A 27926-nucleotide genomic window follows, 5' to 3' on the forward strand; every position below is an offset into this window, starting at 1 on the left:
ACCTGCTGCTCTTGAAGTTGTTCTGAGGTTTTATTCAGCTTGAAGCAGGAAATCTTGTCAAGATTAAGTTTGCATTTTGGCTGGAAGAATCTGGAACAGCTTTTGATCTAAAAATCCATCACTCCTTTTAATTCTTAAACAATAATCTTTACTGTACTTGAAACTTTCTAAATTCATGATGCACACTTTCCCCCATCAACTTTTTTTGCTGCATTTAAAACCTTGCTTCTAAAAATGACTAAGACAAATGCTGTGTTCACTAAGGCTTATGCACCCTTGTGCTTTTCATAGAAATTACTTTTTCTAACAAAGCCTTTAAGTAAGGTGTAAGACTGGTCAAAATACTGCATGTTCAAGGCTGCAAAATCCAGGATTGGTTCTGGCACTTTCTACAACAGCACCATTCTAGAGGACTAATTTCTATACATCAAATTAAATACCAATTCATGGTGATAGAAGACTTTATTTAAAGGAGAGAAAATAAACTCACAAAGCTTTTAAGAACAATACTGGCCTAAGGGTCAGTTTGCTTACAGAAACCATTGATTTTCCTGAGGGCAGCTACTCTTCCTCCTCTGCTGAAAGACTACACAGCTGCTCAAAACTTTCTCTTGCATTTAAATAGCAAGAGCTTTCATTAGCATAGTGTCCAACAAATAAAAAAAAAAATATACAAAAATCAGTTATAACAGTTCACTCTACTGCTTTTCAGTTTTCTAACAGTCTCCTTAAATAAGTATCAGTGGATGAGCACAAGTGGATGTGTATAAACCTGACATTTTGTATCAGTAACAGCCACAGCCATCAAAAGAAGCCTTCACTTGAAGAAAGAGCAGCCCTAGTGTTCCGTAGCTGGAGGCAGCTCAGGGGAGACAGTTTGGTCTCCACGTGTCATGTCAAGAAGCTCCTGCCAGCCTTCCTGTAAACACCAGCAGCACCGTGTTTCCTAAGGAGAGCCAGAGCCTCTTCCTGCAGCTCAGGAGGACACTGGGATCCAAGGTGAAGGAGCACCAGGCAGCACTCCAGCACGTCAGGGAATGGGAAGACCTGCAGAAAAAGGACCACGAGGTGATGTCTACAGTTTATATTACAGTTGTTCAACATAATCAGGCAGCTCTCTAGAGACACTGCTTTGTAGCATTCTCAGAACAGCCAGCCAGGTGCATTTTCTGTTCACATTTATCCAGGTTTGCCCCTTCTTGCCCAATCACCATGATTACATGTTTTTGAATGTGTGCTGTGTACTTTCTATAGTTCCTAATCCATAAAGGCCATTTTATAGTTAAAATTTTTTATTTCATTGTTTATAAATTTCTTTCATACATAAGTAGCAATGGATTACTCTTAAAATGCATGGGATGATCCATACAGGAGATCTCATTGAGTTCCCCCACACAGTAGCTTTAGCTATGCTTTCCAACTGCATAGGGAAAATTATACTTGAAAGAAAAGCATGACCCTGCTGCCATGTGTCAGTTCTCTCTCAAAACTGCCACAGGATCACAAGGAATGTCACTGCTCCTTTCTGTATGAAGGGTTCTGTGATAAGGCTGCCCTTACAGAATGACTTTTTTCAAAACTGCAATGGCTCTTCTGAAAACTTACCTTTAAATTGTCTGGGAATTCAGCTAATTTCTGCTTTGCTTTCAGAAGCTGCTTTGTGAGCTCAGGGAGTGTAACTGGTTGCTTTACTTCATCTTTGCTGTCAAGAGAAGAGCAGGTGTCATGAGTAACTCTTTTGTTAGGTGACTGTGTAGTCTCCCTCCTGGAAAAGGAGAACAGGAGAGAACTGGCCAAGTGTTTTATGCTCTAGCTTGTTCCTGCCTAAGTCCCAAACCAACGTTCAACAAAGAAACAGAAGCCTTAGATCATGCTTAGCCTTTTCATTATCCTTCCCTTTCCAAGCTGCCCTGTTTATTCACTGTTACAACACCTCATGCATCATAAAACTATTCAGCTGCACTAAGCTTATGCATGTGTGGGTTCAGCCCAGGGGAAATACAGGATTTCTGAGATGTATATTCAAGTGTTCCTGGGTGATGGGCTGGAGATTTGAGACAGGCTAGGCAAAACAAGAAATTTCCTTCAAAAACACACAAAAAAGCAACACTTTTCAACACTCATCCCTGTGCTGAGTCTTACCAATTCATATGGTTGCTGTCAGAGCTTGGCTTGTCTGATTCAGTCTCTGAACTCTGTTCCAGGTTGCTTCCCTGGGTGTTTCCATTTGTGTTTTCCTGGAGATTGTTCCTCTGCTGCTGGTGCTGGCGGATCATTTCTGCTAAAGTCTCCTGGACCTCAGCTATGTCTCTCTGGGTGTTCTGCAAGGCAGCCATCTCTTCTGAAAGGAGCACTTGGCAACCCTTCAGTTTTGACTGTCTGTCTGCCACATCAGCTGAATCAGTTCTTGAGTCACTCTGTGTCTCACCCTTGGAAACTTGAGTTGTACTGCAGAGGTTTTCACCCATCTCAGCTGCAGTTTGAACCGTTTCCTCAGGTGATGGGTCACCTGAAACACAGCTCTTCTCAAGAGCTGTCTGCTCACTGGGACCCAACACAGCCTTCTGCAGGCCAAGGGACTCTTTGGGTGGGTTCCACCACAGGTCATAGAGCAGTCTGTAAGCCACAAAGCCCTCCAGACTCCTGCAGGCATCCATGCTCTGAGAATTTGTGCTGTCCAGTTTGTCTCTCAGGTCATCACAGCCTAATAATGAGAAAATGATTACAAATAGTTCATGGAACTTTCCAAAGAGAATGAGCAGATCTGGTAAATGAACCAGGAAGCCCTGGAAACCCAAATCAGGGATTTACTCAGATACTGGCAAGCAGTACATGAACTATGAAAGCAAAAACATCTTTGGCATCTTTGTGAACACAATACTCTGTTCTAGCTAAAAGGTTTTTATCAGCTGCAGCAAATTTCCTTTGTCTCAAGCTGCAACACACAAGAGTCATATAATCACAAGCCATAAACTAAATGCACTGCATAACCTAAAGAGAATGGAGGACAAGTTGGATTATGTGTTGCTGTGAAATAAATACAGCATTCTAATGTGTCCCTCACAGAAGAGAATTCACTCAGTTTCCTACATCACTCACACCAAGTGACACAGCTGAACTTCCTTCCAGAGTCAGGAATTTTCATTGCCCAGTGGCCTTTGCACTAGCCAAATTCCACAAGTTTCCACAGACATGCCTATGTCTTGCTGCTTCCAAGCATTATTTAGCCTAGGAACATTACTGGACACAGCTGTGCTGGCAGGAAAGAGCCCTGTCAGTGCCAGAAGAGACAAAGGAGAGACTCACCCTCAGGAAGGATGATACTGCAAATCTCCTGCATCAGAGTGAAATTCCCAGCATCAAAACTGCGGGTCACAGCCCCAAGAATACTCTTCACTGCCTCATCCCACACACCCAAGTGACAGCTCAGGGCTGCAAGGGCCAGGTCATGGGAGATATGGAAAAGCACCTAAAGGAAGCACCAGAGAGCACAGTTAATACTTTTACTGCAAGGTGTGAGCTTATGACAACTGTGAAAGAGCCCAGAAGCACATGACTTGACCAAAAGCAATTTTAGTGATAATGCAATTTACACAGTCTGCTTCATGCAGGAGATAGAGCATTTCTACATCACCTGGAGCTGTAAAATCAGCCACTGTGCTTGCCTGTGTCTTAGAAAACAGATGAGAAGGGGGAGCAGTGATTCACTGTGGTCAGAGAAGAGCTGCAGGAGCACCAATCTATGGACAGACCTTGCAAACGATTTTGACAACAAGCAGCCCTACCTCCCCAACAGTCCAATACAAACCCCTGAATCAGTGCTGAGACGACTCAGCTCTGTCAGTCACTCCCATCCAGCACATCTCAGTGACCTCAGTGCTGATCCCAACACCCCATGTCAGTTCCTACCCTGCACAGAAACAAACTGGTGGCTACACAAAGCTGTCCCAGCAGCTGATCATCTCTCCCCCAAACTAAAACCCCATCCTGCAGCAGGGTGCAGACATCAGTTCCATGGGAATGGCTGCTGCAACTCCACAGTGGCTGGGTTTACTGCCCATTCCCAAGTAAGGATTTGTGCCTGGACAGATCAAAATCCATTTACCTGCTTTGGGTGAGTGTTGTTGGTTGAAGGAGGATGCTCAATCCTGCGAAGCTGCTCCTGTGCACAGGTGGCTTTTTCACTGGTGTCCATGCCCAGCACATTCTGCCACACTTGTGTCACCATGTCAAAAAACGGGGCCTCTCTGTTCAGCTCCCAGCTGTGGTAACAGGGGGGCACGGGGCTCTTCCGCTCACAGGGATTCCTCTCACTGAGGCAGCTGCAGAGCAGCTCATTCAGGCAGAAAACCAGTCTGTGTCCCTTTAAAAAGGAGGGGGAAAAAAAGCACTGAGCTGTTGCAACCATAAAAACAAGCCCTTGCTGACCACAGCAACCAGAATGACTTCAGAACATCATGCCTGGTCTTGGTGACAGAGCCTAAGGAAAGTCAGAAGGAAACCTCAGAGCAAGCCAAGGTAGCCACCGGCTTCTCAGTCCACAAAAACTTTTCAAATCTAAGCCTCCAGCAGCTGCACTTCCAGTTGGCTCATGTGTTCCTTTAATGTAAACAGCAAATACTTCACTTCTTTCTTTTCATGATCAGTATTACACTGAAAAGAATCCCACTTTTCTCTACAACCTCTCATATAACAACAAGCACAGAGCCTACACACTTCCCCACCATGACCATTGCATAGGGTCATTCCAATATACTCCTAGAAAAATATTTTGAAGCAAAACCTGCCCAAAGGACCACCTGTGGACTATTAAAAAATGGAAACTGGTGCCAAGTTATGTTAATCTGGAGAGAGACAACACTGAAGAAGGTGGAAAAAGGACCAGACTCACAAATAAAGTTTTATGCTGCTGAAGGACTTCCTGAGCTCCCACCCAGTTCCTGGATAACAGCAAGTCTTGGGCACATCTCAAAGACAAAGTTGCTGACAACTCCTCCTCCCCAGATATCAGAGCAAGCTCAGCAGCAGTTTTAAGAGATGCTACATCCCCCTTTTTTGACAAGACTTTAACTGCATCATAGGGTGAGGAAGCTCCCAAATAACTGAAAAAGATAAGAGCAAAACAAGTTGATTGGTACTAAAATAGTTTTTAAGTTGTATTGCAATACAGTAGCACAAATACACAAATGAAGATGACCCTGGATTTTCCACAGGTTCTCAGAGCTCTCTTATCAAAGAGAGGTTTTTCTTATCAAAGTTCACTACAGACACATGGTGAACAATCTGATGCAAAACCACAAAGGGGAAGTCACACAGCCTTAAAGTCAGGACTGAAATCTCTGGTGGTCTGCATGCCTTGGTCCACATGGCTTGGATGAGCAATAAAACTAAACTAAGATTCAGGAGACAAAGGTTATATGCAGCTCTTTGTCCCTACTGCATTTTTCTGGGTTTCATGCAAATCCTTTCACAAATGTGATACCCACAAAAATGCCAGGACCAGGATGAAATCAGCATCAAGCAGAGTACACTACTCCAGCCAAAATAATTCAAGGGGTATTAGTAATTTTGGTAGTCACAAAGTTAAAACACTCCAGCTGGAGCAGGATAACCCAATGACCAGGATATTAGCTAAAGCTTCAAGAAACTCAAGGTGAACTGCTGCACTGAATGTTTCCAGTGGAAAGGTTGGAAATCTCACATAGTCTTTTTGTAGACAACCTAACCTTAGCCTTGCTAGACTAGTTTTCAAAAACTTCCAGTAATGTCTGTGCAAAGAGATGGCTCTACTTGAATGTGGCATTTGGACTTTCTGCTCTGAACTGCTCTCTGGAACTTCTCTCCCACTTACATTAGAGGAAATTGAGTGAGGTCAGGCTCAGAAAGCACCTCAGACAACCAACGACCAGACAAACTAACAGATTTCAGCTGACACAAAATCAAGAACCTTCTTTGTTTGAGGCATGGAACCAATTCTGTCTTCTCCCCAGTAGCACTCACCATTTGGCAGCCATGGAATAATGACCATCTTTCTCCAGCAGAGCTGCCCAGCTGGTGTAGAGGTCCTTCAGAACTGGATCTTCTGGTCGCAGCCTGGCCTTAGCCATCACAATTGCTTCCCTAATGCACACAAGGGAAACCAGACAGAAAAGTTCATCTGTGTGCAAAGAGTGAAACCAAAATGCTAAATCTACCCCACAAAAAAACCCCAAGATAAAGTGCTACACATAAATAGACAGCAACCTGTAAAAATTGTTCACTTTCAGGAGCTCGATAGCCTCGTAGACTTTGTGGATGGACAGGAGATGGGAGGCAGCCTTCACATATTGCTCCTGAAAACACAGCTGCTTGGCAAAGGCTTCCACTGTCCAAACCCAGGCCTGGTACCCAACTGCAAAAGAGAAGACAACACTATTGGAGGCAGTTTTATGACTGGAAGAATTCCTGGGTGATACCATCACTGGTTTCTTCAATATGTACCTCTCTACCCCAGGTCAGTTTCTATTTCTTAACCACCCTAACACAAGTCAATGAAGCAGGGCAAAACTAAGGCTTCAACGTGACTGCAGGACTTCACTGCCAGTAAAGTAACTTAAAAGCATATTTAAACCAGCAGCAAGCTGTAAGGACTGCTAATCATATCACAAAGGACTAATTCCTGAGTTTCTGTCCAGAACCACCAGAATGAGGGGACCCTTGGCAGCCAATTCCACCAGTTCATGTGGTGCTAGAGCAAACATACCCATGGGTGACATGGCTACGAGCTGGTCTGTCAGCTGCCCCCTCTCAGCAGCTGCCTGGAGGACACCCTTCATGTCTCCTTTCCACAGCATGAGCTGCTGGAAGAGCTCTGCATGCCCATTCTCCAAGTGGTGCTTTCCTGTTGGAAGCAAACACACTTCCCATCAGCATGAGTGCAACAGCAGCATTTGTCACAGTAAAATAGCTTGGCAAAAGGGAAATCATTCAAGCTCAAGATAAGGCAGTTTTTACATCTTTCAGATGTAAACCTATCTGGGAAGAAGATGTATATTCTTCTCACACAGAGCTTCATTCTTAATCCTAGACTGTAATCCACAGTAAAGAAAACTCAAGCATTTTTCCCAATTTGTTTTCTACTTGAATATAACAGTTACAGTGGACATATTCTTTATGCCACTTACCTTCCATATCAATCATCTTGTGCAGAGAATCCCTGTCTGTGAACAGCCCCAAGTGGATGCAATCCTTGAGGTCAGGAGACACATCTTCATTATTATCTAAACCAGGTAAGAAGAATGAATATTTAGGATTTAACACAAAGCTGGGAACAGCAACATGCCAAGTCACTGTACCCCTCAAGTGCTGGCAAATATTTCTGTCTTCTACTTTCTTTCCTGTACAGCAGATTTAATAATTTGCTGGTCAACACTCAGATCTAAGTTTGATATCACACCAAGTCACACTCTTTGATAAAGGTGAGGATTTAAAAAAATGTGCTGTGGTTGAAGTCAAGTCCCTGAACACTTGATTTTGAGTACCTGAGAGCAACTACCCTCCAAGTATTTTAGATTTTTTACTAGTACCTTTAGTTTTCAGACATGCAGCCAGCCTCAAGCAGTCCTGATGCAATTCTTCTTTTGATCTGTGATCCATTAATGTGCTGAAGGGCAGAATAGAACGAGGCTTCCTCTTCTTCAGAGAGGCATCAGGAGCTGAAAAATCAGACAATTTTAGTCACTGCTGCTGCAGTTACAGCAGAACTCCTCAATTTATTTCAAAAACACCCTTTTCTTTCTCTGGTATTAATTTGGTGTCACATTAGGAAGGGAAGCTGCAGTCAAGTCTAGAATGAGGAACTCTGCCTTGATACAGGACTGTTAAAAATCCCTGAAACATACTAACTTGGTTTCTCTTTAGGTGGATCCTTTTTCACAGGAGCAGCTTTCTGGGTCACAGAAGGCTTTGGCAAGCTGAATGAAGAATAGTCACATGCAGGTGAAGATGTATCCCTGGACACTGTGGAGTCAAGTGATTTAAAAAAAGAAAAAACAATGAATAGAAATGCACACGGAGTAATTCACATTCTGTTACATTAATTTTGAAACAGACAGAAACCAAGCTTTGCTTTGCCACTGAATTGAACAGCTTTTTAGGGAAAGGAAATATCAAGAAAATAAAGAGAACTGTCAGAAGGCTAAATGAGATGTCAAGAGCCAGCAATGAAGATCCATCAGTATTATAAGATTTACCAATGCTGATCAAAAATGACATTGTTTCAATGCAGTAACTCTGTCCTTGAGGCCAGAATCTTGTTATCTAAAGACAGTTAAGTCCCAAACTAGTTTAGAAAATTATAAAATGCATTCCAGAGCCTTCTTCCTTCAAGTGGACAATTTCAATAAAACCAAACAATGAGAAAATCTGCAAGAAAATTAAACTTGGTGATGCTCTGAGAGCTGGGAAACATTGAACTAAGAGGATTTGATTATTACCAGTCACAGAGACTTTATCAGCCAACTCTGCCTCCTGAGCTTCTTTTTCTCCTTCATGATCTGACACTCCATTTTCCTCCAGCAGCATTTCCTTCATGCTGTCGTCTCCATTCATGGCATCATTTGCATCCTGCTTGCCTGGACTCTTGCCTACAGGCTTTTTCTTCTTCTTGGCTTTAACTTTTGGCTGTATACTTCTTTTCTTCTCTAATTCTATACTCTTTTTGCCTGTAAAAGGTGCAAATTTTAGTGTATTTGTTTTAGTGTATAGCCCATATCTCAGGATCAACATTTACTTTCCAAGTAAGGACACTCAATTCAAACCTAGACACAGTTTATTCCTGAAGAGGCAGATTTGGAACTCAGCACAAGAATTTGCATCATTTCAGCACCTCCCCAATTCTCAGCTCCAACACCACCTTCAGGGCAGATCTGTTTGAATACACTCACCCTGAGGAGGCCGTGTGTGCTCCTGCTTGGAGATGTGCCATTTGTGAACAGAGAAATCATCTGCTCCTGTATAAACACAATCTGCCTCCACTGCTGACCACTGCACACTCAGCAGGCGGCCCTGGTGCCCTCGGTAGTTGCAGAGTGGCTCTTCCTTCATCACATCCCACACCTTGGCAACAAGAAAGAAATGCAATTACCCATAGTCACTTCTGCACCTAATACTCTGCATTTTCTCATGATTTGCACAGGTAGGAACTTCTCTTTTGGGATTTTGCAGGGGTATTTCAAACAAGCATACAGAGAAAATGCAAGGCTTCCTTTGTTTGCATTGATACAGCTGCACAATATTTTTCTTTTCTAAAGATCCAAAAATGCTAATATGAAAACCTTAATGACTGGACTTACAAATCAATTCACAAATCGTAACATAATCTGCATATCAGGTATCCAGAACCAGCAAATGGTTAGCAAAGGTAAACTTGCAGTACTTCAATAGTTTATCTCACAAAACAAGTTTTGCTCTTTGATCAGCTGTGGAATGGATGATTTGAAATACAATTCTGAGGTGCTTTGGACTATACCTGTGCAGTGCCATCATAGCAAGCAGACACCAATCTTCCCTCGTGGTGGGGACTCCAAGAAAGACTTGTGATTTTAGCTGTGTGCCCAGCCAGAGTTCGAAAAGGCTCTGTTATTGTCAAAGGATTTTCTGAAGAGTTCTCTGAAAGAAAAAAGAAAAACCATTAAGGAAGGCCAGAAAGACAAAACCAGAAATAAACCAAAAAAAAAAAAAAAAAAAAAAGATGCCAAGTTTTGGAATATAATCTGCAAACTGTTACCTACAACACTCTTCAGATTATGGACATAAATGGTGGCATTGACGGAGCCTGAGGCTATCAAGTAACTCAGCTCTGGCTGGGTGCCGTGCTCGTGGTGCCAACGAATGGCATTGATCAGTTTGTGATGCTGCTGGATAGTGCAGAGCAACTTCAAGTTTGGTGCCTGAAATATTTCAATTGAGCTGAAACGTAAGAACAACAGTGTAAGAATTTCAGTAGCTGGGGAAAAAGGGAACTTTTTTGTTATATTGCACGAGCAGAACTGCAGCACGTGAATCAGAGTAACTGAGTTTGTGCTTTCTGGAGTCAACTCAAACCCCGGTTTTACTGATCAGCAAAAGTGCATTTCTACCATGAGTGGATCCTTGAAACAGAATTTAATGTGATAATGAGGATCCTCCATGCCAAGAGCAGCTACAACAAACAACAGCAGGAAATGCTGTATTATCATAATTCAAAGAACAAAGACAAACCAGGGCAACAAAAAGTACTTTTGCTTCACCACAGTGACTGCAGTCAAGATCAGCACTGACACCACCATAACCCCCAAGTGGGACATACCCATCCTCATTGCCAAGAGCCAGGAGTTTGCCATCTGGTTTCCAGCTGACCTCTGTACGTGCAGGCAGCTTGTGCTGCAGAAAGAAGATACAATTATTGCCAAAAACTCTTAAATCTCTCTCACATACATTGAACAGAGCAAGGCTGGCAGCTGGACAGAACTGCAATTAGTCTGCAAAATGAAAAGTCATAACAATGTCCATTGCTTTTGTAGCAGTGACATAAACCTGAGCAATTAAGACTGAAATTACTGATGCAAGAACCAATGATTGGTTTTTATTGTTGTTTAGTTCTGAGAAATATTTTGAAGTTTTGTCTGGATTCCAGTAGGACATTGATGTTTCATATCTTTATACTCCCTTGGAAAGCACCAGACATTGCAAGCAAATTCTTTCACACTTAAAAAAGAAACCAAGTTTACTTTTAGTTATCCCTATTCATTTGAATTCAGAAAAAAGCTACTTACAATTTACAACTCAGATGCCATGATCATTTCAATTCTGACATTACCCTCTTAACCCCCAGAGAGTCTTAACTCAAGGAAGAAGTCAAAACCCAGCTGATACAAATCAATACCCCTGGACTGACTCCAGCTGACTTGAAAGAACTGAAGATCCAGCCCACTTCACTTATTTTATACTTTCAACTTAGAAATTACTGATCACACTTGAGAAGATACTCAGTGATCACCAGCCACTCTGCACTGGCTGCAGTACAAATGGCAACGGCCTCCTGCAAAATCATGATTGTTTTTAATGAAAAATTTGTTTTAATAAGTTCATGGTTGAAGCAAGGTAATTAAAGGAATTGAGGTGAATAACTCATGCATGCCCACCACATGATCTAAGCCAGGGTATATTCAGGATTATCACTTCAAGTGCTTTGAATCTGGAAATCTCCTAGTATTTTAAACAGCCACACACAATTTTAAACCCAAACTCTATCCCCCATTTACTCTTTCCCATGTAAATCACAGTGTAGAAAATGAAGCAATTGATGCCAGAAAAAGATGTGCCATGTTGATACCAGGAGAAAAAAAATACCAACCACCCTCTTCAGACACAAATATATTAACTCTTTAAATAGTTTGAGTCAGTGTCACTGAAGTTCATCTGTGGAGACTGAGGGGTTCAAGTTTTTTACTGCAGATACATCAAAAAGGCAAAATCAGAAACTTACAACTACAGGACCATGGAAACTCTGGCATGGTTACTATGAATCCATAAAACCCCTCAAATTAATACTCACTTTGATTGAATTGGTGTCTCTGATGACTTTGTTGATGTCATTTGCTTCTCCATTAAGCTTCCAGGGATTGTGCTGAAAAACAATTCCTTCTCCAGCACAACTATATAAAGTTACAGAGGGCTGTTCATTTTCTTCTCCTATCCAACAGAGAAAAAAAGCTAATTACACTCTGTTCTTCATCACTCTTCACAGAGCTAATCTCTCCCACTATAAAACAAAGCATTATTTCAAAAATCAATATACATCCTTCAATTGCCTGTGGTCCAGCTCCAGGAAATTCTCACAGTACAACCCTCTAAAAGCGGCTCTCATTTTTACCACAGAACCCTCATAGCACAAAAACAATAAAATTCCCTTTAAATTTTGGTCCCTAAAAGAAAAAAATCCAAGTTGTGTAAGAAGGGCTAAAGTTCCAGTGGCAGAAACTCTGGAAGCTGTATTTGATCTGATGCAAGTGCTGCAGGAAGCCTGTGAAGTTCCTGGCCTGTAACACCCTGAAGCAAGCCCAGAGGTGTGGGGCTCTTCTCAAACCTATTTGCTGAAGGTACCAGAATTCACAAACTACAAGAGTTTGTAGGCTTGCAAAACTGTTCAAAGTTCCTCAAACAGAACACATTCTTAGCTGCTCCAAAGGATTGCCACCAAGCAAATGGGGCTCCTTCTCCTAAGAAGGGAGGGAATAGCAGCTTCCTGGCATCTGTGTGCTCTGCATGGACTTTCTGCTTTGTCACAAGGTGCTGGAAGACTCACCAGAAATCAGAGGAGGAGTTGGAGGACCCCAGGCTAATGTGTACACTGTCTTCTTGTGGTAAGTGCTGGAGATCTGAGGTGGCTTATTCTTAGCACTGGGCAGGAAGATAAGGAAGCAGGGGCAGTCAGATTTCAGCAAATGGAAATTAAAAGAAGACAAAATCAAAGCAACATATTTGAGGCACCAGGTGCTCTAACATTCTAAAGCCATGGGTCAACCAAGCTTTCTTCAACATCTCCTGTAGGACACTACTAAATTGTAACATAATTGTCCTGGTGACCTTCCCCTCCCTGCTGCTCCTCCTTCCCTGAAAATATCTTTCTGGGTCAGGTCTTCCTGAAGTGATGCCCTCCCACAGGTGATCTCTGGTCATGACATTTAGTTTACCTTAAAGCAAGTTCACTTTACAAGCTCACAGACATAATGCAAATGAAAAAATGTACTGAAAATCCACCTGTTTGAGTAATTTGCATTTAATCTCACTCATCTAACAGCAAAGGTATCCCTCAGGAAAGACCACACCAGCCCTGAGTGGTAACACACCAGCAGGATCTGACACTAATGAATTTGAAAGCTACTTTTTTACCTGCTGGACAAGGTGTCAAATATACCAACTTTTCCATCATCTGTTCCAAAAGCCAAGGAGCCTTCCTTAGTTGGATGCCAGGATAACTGCAAGAAAAATATAAAGAGACACAAAATGATCTAAGTTACAAATACTTTATAGTTAAGTAATAAACTAAAGGAAAATGCTGAAACTGATGAGCAAGGACCTTATACCCACCCTTCCAACCACAGCCACTTGATTTGATCACTCTGCTCTGAGTATCAAAGGCTTTCTCCCTTCCAGTTATGATGGGATAAGATGCAAAGGACTAAAATCATTAAAATGCTATTTGATACCTACATTGCAAAACAGAAATAGCTGCCAGCTATTTTACCAGGCAGTTGCTTTTGATCAACCAGTGGTTAAACCCCAACTGAAGACACCTGTGTTGGCTGTATTGGTTTTTTGTATCTCTCAAACTTCCTAGCAGAGCAAGGGCAACCACAGGTGAAGAGAAGAAGAATCATGAAGGAGGATAAAAGTGAAAAAGTAACATAACAGCCAGGTAAACTTCAGCTTATTTCCAGCAGATGTAAATGCAATCTTCTAGGATTGTCAAAAGGTCTAAAAACTTGTTGCCAGATTCTAAAATTTATAGTATACAGAAGGAATTGAGTATAAAATGAACAAGGCTTTACCTCATTTTAGTTGGGACAAACCTTCAGAATGCAAGAGAGAGAAAAACATCCTTGAAAAAAATGGAGTGAACAGAAGATATATTGAGGGGAAAAAAAAAAAAAGAATCCAAAGCACACTTACTGCTGTAACCTTGGACTTTATGCTTTGCCAGAAGGTTTTAACATCGTAAGGGTTGTTGATGGACAGAGTATTCCACACCCGGATCATGCTGTCCCCCACCCCGATGGCGAGGCAGCCTGTGTCCACGGGGGAGAAGGCAAGGCTGTAGACAAACCCTCCAAGGGAGGGCAAGGTCCAGCTGCAATCCAGAGTAGACAGATCCCAGCATTTCACCTGAAGAATATTTGAAGAAAAAGGAATGGTTAAATACAGAGTGATTGACAAGAAAAAACAAAGCAGAAGTGAAATGAAGACTCAAAGGGTCAAATGCAAGGCTTGGCAGGATGTGATCTGCACCCAGAGGATTCCCTGTCACAGATAGGGATGCAGTAGCTGCAAGACTGGAATGGACATAATGAATTTATTTTATTAAGTTTCTCTCCCAATTTCAAAACAGCAGACACTCTGCTGCCTGTAAAAGACTAAAGACTGAAAAAAAGACCTATAAAAATATATGTATTAGTTTCTACAATTAAATTATGTTAAGAAGGAAAAGAAGGCTTTTAAAAAGTGAAATATAGAGGAAAAAAAGTGGAAAACATCTTTCATTAAATGCTTAATATTCAAGTCCAGAATGTCACAAGCATTCACTCCGCCATGGTAAGAGACTGAGTTTATAAGCTAACAGAAACATACACTACCTGTGCTCAGAAAAATGGTAGGAAGTGATGTCATAAAATGCTAAAATAAATGCACTTCTGGAGAAAAACCGTGGCCTAAAAGGATTAGTTTCACTCAGTCAAACTGCATTGTAGAGGCATTCCTATGCTAATTTTTAAATGGTTCTTACATCTCTGTCCATTGAAATGGAAAAAAGGAGCTCTCTGTCTTGGTGCTTCACAGAACTGAGATTGAACACAATTCGGGAGTGGTTTTGTCCTTCTGAAGATCCCAGAAGAGTCCACTTGCGTTTGCCAGGCTGGGTCAAATTCCAAAGGAGCAGTTCTCCTCTGCAAAATTGAAATTCATTTAAGTTTTTCACTTCAGAAGAACAACACAGTGTTCTATATAGGATATAGACTATATAAAAAATATACTGCAAATATACAGGAGTAATAGATTCTGCAGACATCTGTAAAAAGCCACACACTCAAACTCCACCTGAAAACTGCCATTTTTTTCCCAGTAGATGGGCAAAATAATAATTAGTGCTATTAGCAGTCAATACTCAGATTGCTGGACAAATTATGGGGCAAATAGTAATCTCAAAGTCTGAACTCTAGGCCTGTTTTCTCCTGTAACACTGTGCAGGGAGGAAGAAGGGGGGGGGTGTTTCTACTCAGCATTTCCTTCAGCAGGAACAAATGACTCTGTTGCTGGGTGTCCCACTTACCCAAAGGCACTGGAGATGATGTCTGAGGGGTGGCCAGCAGGCCACAGGACAGTCAGCCAGATGCGCTCCTTGACTGCCGGGTCCACGGCCCCTCCTCTCCTCCTGGTGGGTGGCAGCTTCAGAGTCATCACACCTGCAGGAGCAGGAGGCATCACTGCACCTCACACAGGGAAATTCTCAGGGTCTTAGGTTGGAAATGCAAGATGTGGCTGAGTGTGTGTTCTATTGCCATCTGTCAGAGGTGGGGCAGTTATCCTCTGTTAACTGGGCACTTTTCTTTACCTCTTCCACAACCAATCCTCCCTCTGGAAAATATCTTCTGTTCATGCACAGTGTCACTGCACAGCTGATAAAATTCCATCATCCCACTGGGAGATGCTCTGCCCAGGGGGAGGAGCCAAGCATTCCTGCCTGGATAGAATGTGAGGTTTGGAAGACCACAGCAGCCTTTTGCACTGGATTCCCAGAGAAGCAGCCCCTTCCCACTGGATTCCCAGAGAAATACCAGGCCCATCTACAGCAGCCCTGGACCTTCAGAGCAAAACTCCACCGTTCTCCAGGATCCCTGCTCCAGCAGAACCACAGCTGGCACTGCAGGAGGGCTGAGCCACCATTGAATGGGACTGTGCCACCACCCTGACCCACAGGGTGCCAGGTCCTGTTCTGACTCTGGCAGTGTTGTTTTGTATTACTGCATTTTAATTTTTTTCCTATTAAAGAACTGTTATTCATACTCCTATATCTCTGCCTGAGAGCCCCTTAATTTCAAAATTATAATAATTCAGAGGGAGGGGCTTTGCATTTTCCATTTCAAGGGAGGCTCCTGCCTTCCTCAGAGGACACCTCTCTTTTCAATCCTACACAATCAGATAGATGAGTCCTGTGAATCTGCAGCTTTAATTACATTCCCCATGCCTTCAGCACACAAAGGCAATTTGCAGTTCAGGAATTATTTCACCTTGTTCTTTTTTATCTCTTACTTACTCCTGCCTCTGGTACAGCTCCATATCCGTATGGTTTGATCCTTGCTTCCAGAGGCCAGGTAACAACCCTTCCTCGTGGCTGTGTCCTGTGTCAGCTCCCCGTTTGGAACCTTGCCTTCTTCTGAAGGAGCTGCTGAACACCATTGAAGTCATGTTATTATGCTTTAAAAATCAAAGCTTCATAAAAATTAGCTGAAAATTGTACTGATTTGTATCAGAACATATTTTGTTGAACTTATCAGTTACTTAGCTAATCTCTTAACCTTCTGTAAAAAATCCAATGCTCTAGAAGGACATTTACATGAACTAGAAGTTACTCCACAAGTTGTTAATCATGTTCACCTACCCTGGAGCTCATCCTGCCAAGCAGGTAACCTTTCTTCCCCAGGCACAGGGCACCAGGCCAGACAATGGATTTCATCCTCGTGGCCTCTCAGCCTGTGCACAACTTCTCTCTTCCTGCTGATATCAATTATCACCACCATGCCATCCTTGTAGCTGAAAGCAGAGATCTAAATTAATGAAGGGATTCTTGGATGCTTGTGGAATAATATCCAAGGTGATTTACAAGCTCTTTCCAGGGTCACTATCACCCCATTACAGATCAGCCAGGCTGGATTGTTAAATTTTAACAGATTTCTTTGCCTTTGCAGGTTTATCAAATCTAGATATTATTTCTAATTTGTTTTACTCCAAAACTAAAAGAATAGCCACCAAGACCTCTTAAAATTTACCTTTGAACCATGTAGCAAAAACTCACAATTAAATTCTTGCAGAAGAAGAGTGGAAAACAAAACATGAAGTAAAGAGCATTTACCCAATGGCCACCAGGTTTTCATGATGAGGAGAACAGGTGAGGCAGAACACTGTCCTGGGCTCTGGGAAGAACTGCTGGCTGTCATTTCTGTTGTGCCAGTAACAAACAATGACACCTTTCTCATCACCAGTCACAATGAGATCTTTCACAAGAGGGGACCAGTGCAGTGCTGAGATGGCATTCTGAAGAGAGAGCATTGGAAAGGTTTAGAGCTGTTTCACTGCCACCTAACACACAGTAACAGGCAGGAAATCATCTGTGAGCAGTGACCAGCTGTTGTTTTGATTTTTTAAATTTTTTAAAGCTTTTTGATATTTATGTTTTTGTAATGAATTTTCTCACATACTTTATGTAAATAAATTATAGTTTTGTATTCTTTTACAGATGAAGAGAAATTTGACAGATTGTTGGTTTGTCCAGTGTCATTGGAGAGGTGGCACTGTCACCCTCCAATCCACCGCCACTTTTAGAAATCTATAAATGTTAGAGTCAGAAATTAAAACTGCCTTTTTTACTTCAAAAGAGCAGCGTGTCCGCGCTGTGTTATTTCGTGTCCCACAGCAACACCCAGCAGCACTGTGGATTGTCCCTGAGTGCCTCTGTTCTTTCAGGCTTCAGAGGATAGATGGAGCTGCGGATGTGCGCTCCCGAGCCGCAGTGACTCTTTAAACACACACTCAGCGTGCCCTGCGGCCACAGCAATCTGCTGAGATCCCTTCAGGCGAGCTGGGCTAAGCGGCAGCGAGTCCAAGCCACGGGCTGGGTGCTGCTCTGCTCTGTGCCAGCAGCCGGGGACGAACAGCGCTGCGGGCTGCCAACCACGAGCACCGAGCAGCGCCAACCACACCGCCTCTGAACTGCCCTTAGGGCTGAGCAGCCTCGCCGTGCTCTGTGAGCGAGCCCCGAGCCACCCCGTGTCCGTGTCCGTGTCCCCACCTGGTGCAGGCTGTACTCCAGCACGGGCGACAGTGTCCCGCTGTCCCAGACTTTGACGCTCCCATCGTCCGAGCTGCTGGCGCAGAGGCCGCTGTGCCCGGGGCAGCGGCAGAAGGCGAAGGCGGAGATCCTGTCCGTGTGCCCGAGGAGCTCCCCTGCGGCCACAGCACACACCGTCACGGCCCGCCGAGCCCCCGCGTCCCCCCCGGGCTCCCGGTGGCGGGGAGGCCCCGCAGCCCCTGCACAGGGCCGGGGAAGGTTGTGACGGTACCGTAAAACGTGGGCGCGGCGGCGGCGACATCCAGCAGGCAGACGCGGTGCCTCGCCGCGAAGCCGAAGAGGCGGCCGTCGCTGCTGGCATCGCTGCAGCGGCTGCTGTACCAGTTGGGGGAGGCGGGCAGCGCCCGCACCCCCATACCTACCCCCATCCCTGTTCCTGTTCCCGTTCCCATCCCCATTTCCATCCCCGTCCCCGCCGCCATCGCCCCGGGTCCCCCCGCGCCGCCCCACGTGCTCCGAGCGTTGCCGCCGAGCGCCGCGCACGCCGCCGCAAACTGTCGCAAACGGCGCCCCTGCCCCTGCTCCTGCCGCAAAGCGAGGCCGGGAAGATGGCGGCGCGCTGGGCGCTGAGCGCGGGTGAGGCTGAGGGGACGCGGCGCTGGTTTGGGAGGGTTTCGCTAGGGAGGAGGCCACGGGGTGATCGGAGGGACGGGACAGCTCTCATACGAGGAAAGGCTGGGAGAACTGGGGTTGTTCAGCGTGGAGAAAACAGGCCTCGGGGTGACCAAGTTGCAGCTTTCCAGTGCCTGAAGGGAGCGTCCGGGAATAATGGAGTGAGAGTGTTTACAAGCGCCTGGAGTGACAGGATGAGGGGAACGGCCTCACACTGGCAACCAGTAGGTTTAGGTTAGGTATTATGAAAACATTCTTCCCTGTGAGGGTGCTGAAGCCCTTGCACAGATTGCTCAGAGCAGCTGTGGCTGCCCCGGGATCCCTGGAAGTGTCCAAGCCAGGCTGGATGGGGCTCGGAGCAACCTGGGATCGTGGGAGGTGTCCTGCCCGTGGCGAGGGGTGGGGCTGGATGGTCTTCGAGGTCCCTTCCATCTCAAACCATGCTGTGATTTTACCACTCTGTTCATGCCTCCCTCACTTTCCCTTCAGGTGCTGCCTGGGCACGGGGTCTCCTCAGCTGGGCACGGCCAGAGAGGTGAGTGTGGCCCTGTCAGCCCGGGGTGACAGGCACTGCCCTGCTTGGGCACCTGGGGCTGGGCTCCGGGGACCCCTGGCTTGGCCATCTCACCCACCCTGGAGCTCTGGTCACTCTCTGCCCCCGTGGTGTCTTTCTGAGTGTTCAGAGCTTGTGCCATGATGGAGGTGTCTCTCTCCTCACTTCTTTCTGTTGGACACCCATATTGTCTCTGACAGGTGACAGAAATGTGGTGTCTGTGCTGTCCCCAGTCACTGCTTTCCTCACTTGCTGAAGTTTCCCCTCTGGAGGAATCCCAGAGCTGTGCTGCAGGAACACTGGAACTGCCAGCTGTGTCCCTGCAAATACCTGAAAAAATACTCCATGACATTGAAATGTGTGTGTTATGCTGATCTCTGCTCACATATTATTGTGGGCAATGTGTACAATGCCCTTTTGGCACGCTGTCTTTGCCTGTTTTTAAGATGCGTTTTTAAGGTTGGCCACACACACAAAGATGTTCAAGGCTCAGGAAAACTCACAACCTTTGGTCTTGAACTCACCTGTTTACTGTAGTCACCAGTGGCTGCCCACTGCTGCTTTATCCAGGCAGAATCTGGTTTTTCAGAATCTGAGGTGAGCAAACTGCCTGAAAATTGATTTTATTGCTATCAGCTGTCTGGTTTTTGGATTGACCTGATTGTGTTTTGGAGGTGGTTTAGAACACCTCTCTTCTCAAATTTCACAATGTTTATAAACCTCTAATGCTCTGAGATACTCAGCCCCTTGAAAAACTAGCAATTTTCACTGCTAAATATGTTGTTGGTAAAAGTTAAATAAGTATGGAAAGTACCTTGGGGAAGGTACAGATGGTTTGTGTGAGTCCTGAACCCCACAAGAGCATCAAACAGAGGTGGCTGTGACTTTGTGTGACAGTCTGAGGACATTTAATGTGGAATCTCATACCAACATTCATGGTTTGCTTTGAGAAGCTTGAGTCTTGCTGAGTTAAAAAGCCTTTTCAGCATAAACTATAAAGGATTCAACAGTTTGGTTTTTTGAGTATACAAATGTGCTGGTTCTCTTTTTCAAGACAGCAAGTTCACAATTTTCCAGATAAACTGGGCAGGGACAAAGAACTCTTGTGTTCAGCAAGAACTTGTGGTCTTGCCTTGCAGGTTTCTGGCATCTGGGAGCCTTTTTCCTCTGTCCTGCATCCACACCAGCACATCTCTGCAGAAAATTGGGAAGTGGGAGAAGAAGAACAGGATTGTTTACCCTCCCCAGCTGCCTGGAGAGCCTCGCAGACCAGCTGTAAGGATGCCCCTGTGCATGGCCTCACCTGAGAATGTTTAGCAATTTCTGGGCAGATTGTCACTGCCTGCACAGGGTGACTGCACAAGGCACTGGTTTGAAAGCTTGTTTGCTCATTATTTAGGATTTTATTCAGTTTGGCTGTATTGTAGAAGTTGATATCACTTGGAATGATTTCCATCTCTAAATTATATTGGAGCCTAGAGTTACTGGGAGCTGCTCACCTGCTCAGTGTGTGGTTCAAGCTGTAAGGGCCCATCCTGTGTTTGTAGAAGTTTCTACAAGGAGGTAGAAACTGTACTGTCAAGAACTGATGTTCTGGAATTCCATTGTTAGCATTTTTCTTCATTAGGAATTGATGTGTTGTGGCTTCTGTTAGACACGCTGCTCAGCAAAGTAAAAGTATTTAAACTGAAAAGAAATGGGTTTTTTTAGGCATGTATTTTGTGGGCCATGAGCATTTATTGGTTGCTTTTGTGAACATTGTGGCCTAGGACATAGAAATCCCTGCTGTGGACTGTGCTGACTGGTGCAGTGTGTGTGAAAACGCAGCTATTGACAGATGTGTTTATTAAATCAGTGTTTTCCCTGTTTATCAAGAGTTCCATCTCTTTCCAATTTGTATTGATGTTGGATTCTACCAGCTGGTGCTGGTCCCTGTTAGCAATAATGTTAGATGGGTCTGTGGAGGCAGCTCTTTGTGCCAATCAAACTGAAACCCTCTTCACTTCTCGAGGGCTAATTAAGTTCATTCTGGTAAGATTGTTTATTTGCTCTCCCACTAAGTGGAGTAGATAGCAGGGTAATATTCTTAAGGCTGAATGGACATGTCAATCTTTGCTTCTGTAGTGGGGAGAATGAGAGGAAAAGATGGTGAAAACCTCCTGATTATCCTTTTCAGGGACTTCTGCTTATAAATTAAGTTTCATAAGATTGTATTAAAATTTCCTGTGTGCCAGCACTTTTTTTAGTGCTTTCAGTTTCAAATGTCAAAGCTATGCCTGATGTGCTGTTCTCATAGTAGGCAGAGCCATTTTTATTTTATTCCTAGTAAGAACACAGATTGCACAGCAGACATGGATGCACCATTCCTGTTTTCACAGCAAATTTACTCATCCTTTAACTTCTTTTTGCCCCTAGGAAATCTATCACTGTCGGAGGGAAATAAAATACAGCAAAGATAAGATGTGGTATCTGGCAAAACTGGTAAGCAAAGAGTACTTTGTACTGTACTTGAGAGAATGCAAAATTTAATTGCTGTATTTGTCTTAAGAGCCTCATTCAATCACAGTTTAATGAGCACCTTTATAGCAGAGTCCTGGGGATGAGCATGGATCTGGACAGGGAATGGCTGTTTGTAGTTTGGTTTAGCTGCAAGGTATTAAATTGATGAAGTGGTGATTAAGGAAATGACAGTATTTTTGTTTTTATAATACCAGTATAATTTAAATGTTGTCTTCTGAATAAGAGAAAGGAAATACTTGTAAATGCAGAAGTTAATTTTAACACTTTGATTGCAGATAAAAGGAATGTCCATTGATCAGGCTCTCGCTCAGCTGGAATTCAGTGACAAAAAGGGAGCAAAGGTGATCAGAGAGGTAAATAGCAGTATTCTTTAAAACTCCTGGTTTCCAGAAAATTTTAAAATCAATAACTGTCACCAGAAGTTTGGAGGTGTTTCTACTTGTGTGAGTTTTTGTGTTTCAAGTAAGCCTGTTGGGAGCACATTCTAACAATGTATTTTTGTTGCAGTCATGTAATGTTGTGACTTATGAATATGTTGGGGTCAATTTTGCTGGCTCTTGTAACTTGACATGGTGATAAATTCCATGTGGGTGTCCTCTCTAGCAGTGCTTGGTGTTAAGTTCATGGTAAAAGGTGTAGAATCCTGGTCACTAATGGCTGCTACATCTGTGTGCTTTTGTTCTTAAAATGTAAGAGATGAGGGACATTATTAAGGAGAGGACTGAGTTCTGTAAAGGCACAAAAGCTTTGAATACCCTGTGGTAGTTTGGATTCTCAAATTACTCATTTCTTGGGTGAAGCATTGACTTCTGGTATAATTATGGCAAAGAAATGTCCTGTATTAGCTGAAAAGATTGAATGGACCAAGTTCATTTTGCCCACCTTGGAATTTATTTCTAGTCAGATGTCTGATTACACAGAGGTCTGTGGAGGGAAGGCTGACAAATGCTGGTGGAAACCATCTTTTCCACTCCCTTTCCTCCCCAAAAATGTAATAAAATTGTCCTGAGGCTTTTTCATTCTGTGCATGCGAGGAACATCTTCATGTATTGCTTGTCTTTTAACAGTTTTTATCTTCATAAAATACTTTTTCTATAACTGACTTAAACTTGCAATTTCTTTCATGTTATCTAGAGATAAGAAATAGCATTGCTTAAATTCCTCAGTATTTCCATTTCTTTACCTTTTGTTACAGGTTCTGTTAGAAGCACAGGAAATGGCTGTAAGAAAGCACAATGTGGAATTCAAATCAAACTTACACATAGGTACATTTTTTTAATTTAGTGCATTAGAAAAATGTCATCCTACTCTATCCTACCCTGTGAAAATGCGTTATATTTAATAAGATTTTGATACTTGAAATCACCAGAAGTGAATAGAGGACAGTTTCTGCTAAACTTAACTTTACCAAAACATGCAAGGCACATGTTTGCAGCATTTTTAAGATGGATGTATCCATCTGAGAATGGAATTTCTGCTCCCTATTGAACAGAACGTCCTGAAGAGGAAGATGCTTGACACAAATATGAAAGATTGGACAACAAAAAGCAAACAGTTTCTAGTTTTTAATGTTGCCAGTCAGAGATGCTGGAAGCTTTGTCTGGGGCTGGTACAATTTGATTTGCAGGATCCAAGTTAAACTTCTATCAGACACAGTATAAAAAGTAAATGGGTAATGATAGTAAACTTCTTAATAAAAAGACTTGTCTGTAGATGATTTGCAGGATTAGTTTATAATAACTAAAGTGCTTTTTAGCCTAGAAAATGTTAGAGAAATGTTTACTCTTAGGTGTTTTGAGGCCCAAAGAAAAAAATCCCATTTTGTCTAATGGGGGATAAATTTTACTCAACTGACCTCATAAGCTTAAAGTCACCTGGACTGTAGAGAGATTTGATTAGAATTCTTTGGAGCCTTCCAGGCCTCTGCCACAAGAAGGCTCAGCTGTAGTGCAGGACTGGATGTGCAGATAATGAAAGTACCTGTGATGAATGCAACAAAGGGAGAAAGGAGGGAAAATGAAGTCTGTAAGACTTTGCAGGAATTCATGAGACAAACTGCTGAAAGGCAGTGAAACGAATACCACCTTCAGAAGAGCTGTATAATCTAGTAAGTGCTCAGTGTGATTTGTCCTTCACCACATATTTATCTTCATGTGCCTGCTTTCTAAATTCCCCTTTTTGGCACTCCTGAAGAGCGTTAATGCAGCTCACGGGTTCCTCTGCAGCAGTGATCTGCTAAATGTAACAGAAGAAAGATGGAGGGGAGAATCCCAAGTAGAATTAACTTCCTAGAAGCAGCCATGAAAAATTCCCTGGCAAGACAGGTGTTTTATTGCAGTGTAGCAGTTTGTTCTTGCCTGAACGATCTTCTCCCCTGTCCTTTTTCCTGCAGCGGAGTCGCAGACGGGCAGGGGCCGTTACGTGAAGCGGCTGCGGTACCACGGCAAGGGCATGTTTGGCATGATGAAAATCAGCAGGTGCCACTACTTTGTGAAGCTGGTGGAAGGTCCTCCTCCTCCTCCAGAGCCACCAAGGACTGGCTTTGACCAAGCAAAGGAATATGTGCAGCAGCTGCGAAACAGAACCCTTGTTCACACGCTGTGACACACTTCAGTGGCTGTATCATGTTGGGCAATGAAATTGTACAAAGGAATAATTAAAGTCATGGTTTAGTTGTTTCTTTGGTGCTGCTGGAGCTGGATGATGTGAGAAAAATCATGGGTTTTTCCTTATTTGTCAAGTGAAGGGTATGGAAAAATCTTGGGAGCAGCAGATGTTACTTTTTCTGAGTTACTTGGACCACAGCGTTCAAGCTTGACCCTGGACTGTCAAATCTAAAACATATGGTGCTGTTATAAAGCTTGGTGTCTCTGCCATGTATGGTGAGCCTTCTATTGTAAAACTGTGTGCTTGACAGTCATTCTGCAAGATCAAACCTCTAACTAAAATTTGACATCTTAAAGTAGTTACAGCATTGGAAGAAAACAAGTAACAGTGGACAAAACCAAGTAACAATAATATTTCAGAATATCAGACATCAATTTTTGGCTTATCTGGGCTGTAACAGCCTTCACTGTGTGTCTTGGGAATTGTGTCTGGGAGAGGGAAATAAAAATATCCTTGGAAGTTCAGGCTTTGGCAGTCAGTAGGTGGCAATATTTAGTTTGTCAGAGAGGAGGTGGTGGCGAAAACTTCCAGAATGGTCAAACTCTTCTGGATTTTGCCTGTGGCATTAATCTGATACAGGCATGGAGTTCAGGCTGTTCTCTCTGGAAATTCATTGTGGGTAACAGGCAAAATATGGAGAAAAGCTTTTTTTGGTGCATAATTCTGCATTGTCTGGAAACAAATTGCTTTTGTAACAGTGAGGAAAGTGAAGCACTCCATGGATTTCATATGGAATGGCTTGTTGCATATACAAATCAGGCTTTCAGTTCTCTGAAAACAATCCCCTTTTTATCATTACTTCTTTGAAGAGAAGAAGACTGTGATAGGGGGAATCTCATTTCACTCAAGTCAGATTTTCAAGTCAAGATGGTCAGAACTGATGAACATCAGCATAAAAACAGAATGAGCAGCTGCTTGTACATGCAAATATGTGATATTTAGACCTTTCTTTTCCATTCTGGGAACATTAGAGTGGGAGAGAGCTTGCTTACCTCACTTGGGTCTTTTTACTGCAACAACCCATGGTAGCCCATGGTAGCTTTTCTTACTTTGATCAGTATTGGATGATGGGGAAGGGACAGTTCCTGTAAGGACACAAATTATTTTTATTGTCTTAACAAAGGTTGGTACAGAGTAATTTCTTTTGGCTACCAAAGAAAGGGTTTCATGATGTTTAGAGTACTGGGGGACAGTGAAGTTACACAAGAAGCACATTGAGAGCTCAGTACCATCAATGGGGTACCATCAATTTGCAATCTGGTTCCCTGCAGTGCTCTTTCAAACACATTTCTTGCTGTAAAACCACGATTTAGTAACTTGCCTGAAAGGTGTGTTCTGATAAAACTCTCTATCTCTGCAGTCCCTGATGTGTGTTTGAAGAACTGTTTCTGTTGTACTGTGATAAACAGCTGTGCTGGGCTCTGCCAGCTGCCCTTACACTCCTCTGTCACAGTGAATCTCTTACAAATTGTAGCAAACTTGACTTGGTTATAATCTTTTTGGGGATCACTGATCTGGGAGAAGACTAAAGAATTGCAAAGTAATCCAAGTTTAATAAACACATATTATGCTTAGACACATGTAAATATCTAAAGCCTGGCTTCTAGGTATTTTATTCCAGTACCTATTTCTTCTGCATGCTGTAGATTTTGCTTCAGATCCTTTCTGGACCTCAAGAGAAGGCTGTATCCTTAGAGATATCATTACTCTGGTTATGAATCCACAGACAGAGAGAGAAGTGAGAAGATTTATATCCCAGCTCCTTTATGATTTGCAGGTGGCCCTGAAAGTCCTTTAAACAAACAGACCTGGGCTTTAAACATTTTTCAGTTAAAAAGCAAGGTTGTTGCTTGTTCTTGTTTTCTTCCTCAAGACATTAAGTGGGAAAATTCATTTTTGGCATGTTTTTAGTATTCTTCTGTGCCTTGGTAGCATTTTCTGCTGTCTTAAACATGCATAACCCAGAGCTGATCTTTATGGTGCTGGCTAAGGAAGCTGCACAGCTGTGTCTGTGACAGGAGTGATGGGAGATGGGGTGAGGTGAGGAACTGGCTTGGTCCCTGCTTTCCCTGGTAGGATGGTAAGAATGTCTGGAGTGGTTTCGGTAGTAAATCCATCAGAATGCTGGGAATTGAACCTTTTACAGTTCAGTAAGATCTATCTAAAGTGATAGCTTTATACTGGCAAGTACTACATATATTTGTATATTTATAAATTTTAGAGGTTTGATTCTACTTTGCTTTCATGGTAATTAGTACATCTGCACCTCAGTTAGGTATTTGGTACAGGTTTAGACACAAAATTCCATGCTAACTGCAATAAGCCTTTAGCAGATCATTTATTATAAAAGAATGTTTTAAAATGAACTGTCACCAAAAGAGATGGAGAGGCACTGAGGCCTCTACTTGGTGCTGATTTCATGAGTAACATCTGGGGGCACTGTAAACTCACCACTGGTGTGTGTTTGTGCTGCTGGTACAGAAACAGCAAGTACATGTGAAGGTGTAGTGAGGCTTCAGGGAAATCTGAAGAGAGCAGAGCTGTGAGCTCTGCTCAGCAATGTGAGATTTAACTGGGGAGAAACTTGTAAACCTGCTGTTGGGCTTGTTCATAAACATTTTGAGGTACCCAGTGAGAAGGTGGAAGTACTTTAGTCAGGCAGCCTGATATCTTTATGGATGTGTGTGGTTGTTTGTTTTTTTCCTTTTTAAGACTTATGGGCAGTTATTAATGAGGTGGTTCATCAAAGGTAATGTAAGAAAGGCTCATGATTGTAGTTATAAAATTATTATCATCCTTTTTTAAACCTGGAAGATAAATGAGAGTGTGAGAATCAGTGACTGGACAGTTGGGTACTGCTGGTTCTGGCCAGGTGTGTGCTGGGAACTGCTGTGGTGAGCTGGGTTGGCATTAGGGCTCTGCTGCTCCCTGGGCACTTACAGGTGTGTTCAGTGACACAGGTGACAGCTGTGTTCTGCCCAGTGCTTCAGCTGTGTTGCTGTACCTGCTGTGAACTTGGCTCGACCAGGTTGTGCAGTACAAGTCCTGTGATTCCATGCTGGCACAAGCAGGAGCTGTGTGACAGTCCTGTCTCCTCTGCACCTCACTGCCACTTGGGAAATCCTTCAGTCACTGGAGTGAAGGAACAATAGGAATCACTGCTTCCTGCCAGTCCCTATGAGAATCCACTGCTGGGATGCTGGAAAGTAATTTGCAAACACAATTCTGCTTTGAATAGAAGTGAGGTTACTCCTAATGTCCTCAGTGAACCACAGAAACTGAGTGTGACATTCCCCAGCATATGAGCTACAGTCCTGCTGAAAAGACCCCTAGTTCAGGCTCTTTAAAGAACAAGCCTTTATTGCTGAATGACATCTATCCAGCAGCACTTCAGCCATGTAATTTAAAATAATTAAAAGCTAAACAAAGGGACTATAATGGCAGAAATAATCACACAAGTTGCTGTTTGCTGGAGCCTTACATGGCAAAAATAACTTGAGGAGAAAGTTTTGAGGATTGACTTTTGAGTACTTAGACTGAAGTAAGGAGCAAGATATCTCTTGGGAATAGTCAGTGAATGCAGAGCTCATTTTGTATTTACTCTGTGGCATCAACACTCTCTGCTTGTCTCAAGGAAGTTGTGCATTAGTACAGAGGGCAGGCTGCCATTGAAGGGAACGAGCCAAGGAGAGCCTAACTCTACCTTGGGCAAAT

The 27926-nt window shown here is 43.3% G+C and overlaps 2 protein-coding genes across 5 annotated transcripts; one reads left to right on the forward strand and one right to left on the reverse strand.

Annotated features, from left to right (window-relative positions):
* Positions 1 to 443: 443 nt before the first annotated feature.
* GEMIN5 (gem nuclear organelle associated protein 5) lies at positions 444 to 18314 on the reverse strand. Of its 4 annotated transcripts, none has more exons than XM_041482075.1 (28): positions 18072 to 18314; positions 17801 to 17955; positions 16865 to 17046; positions 16394 to 16545; positions 16049 to 16177; positions 15065 to 15197; positions 14522 to 14681; positions 13693 to 13905; positions 12913 to 12998; positions 12326 to 12420; positions 11576 to 11712; positions 10328 to 10401; positions 9767 to 9948; positions 9509 to 9648; positions 8925 to 9096; positions 8475 to 8702; positions 7885 to 7998; positions 7566 to 7694; positions 7164 to 7259; positions 6743 to 6880; positions 6244 to 6391; positions 6001 to 6120; positions 4892 to 5102; positions 4106 to 4363; positions 3307 to 3469; positions 2143 to 2704; positions 1606 to 1765; positions 444 to 1047 (listed from the first exon to the last, which is right to left on the reverse strand). In XM_041482075.1, exons 1-28 carry the CDS (start codon positions 18280 to 18282, stop codon positions 892 to 894), a joined length of 4704 nt encoding a protein of 1567 aa, XP_041338009.1. In that variant the 5' UTR covers positions 18283 to 18314; the 3' UTR covers positions 444 to 891. The 4 variants fall into 4 exon arrangements, with proteins under 4 accessions (XP_041338009.1, XP_041338008.1, XP_041338012.1 ...); XM_041482074.1 differs by having other exon boundaries at positions 16049 to 16180; XM_041482078.1 differs by having other exon boundaries at positions 1606 to 1702; positions 18072 to 18304.
* A 34-nt stretch (positions 18315 to 18348) lies between these two features.
* On the forward strand, positions 18349 to 24223 carry MRPL22 (mitochondrial ribosomal protein L22; the record flags this gene model as incomplete). Its single annotated transcript, XM_041482218.1, has 8 exons — positions 18349 to 18436; positions 18962 to 19007; positions 19485 to 19622; positions 20165 to 20300; positions 21441 to 21506; positions 21821 to 21898; positions 22741 to 22810; positions 23938 to 24223. Coding segments are annotated over 8 exons (834 nt in total), but the record flags the coding sequence as incomplete, so codon positions are not given.
* Between the last annotated feature and the right edge of the window lie 3703 nt (positions 24224 to 27926).

The sequence above is a fragment of the Pyrgilauda ruficollis genome, unplaced genomic scaffold, assembly GCF_017590135.1.
Source record: "Pyrgilauda ruficollis isolate IOZ18807 unplaced genomic scaffold, ASM1759013v1 scaffold57, whole genome shotgun sequence".
In the NCBI taxonomy this organism is placed as follows: Eukaryota; Metazoa; Chordata; class Aves; order Passeriformes; family Passeridae; genus Pyrgilauda; species Pyrgilauda ruficollis.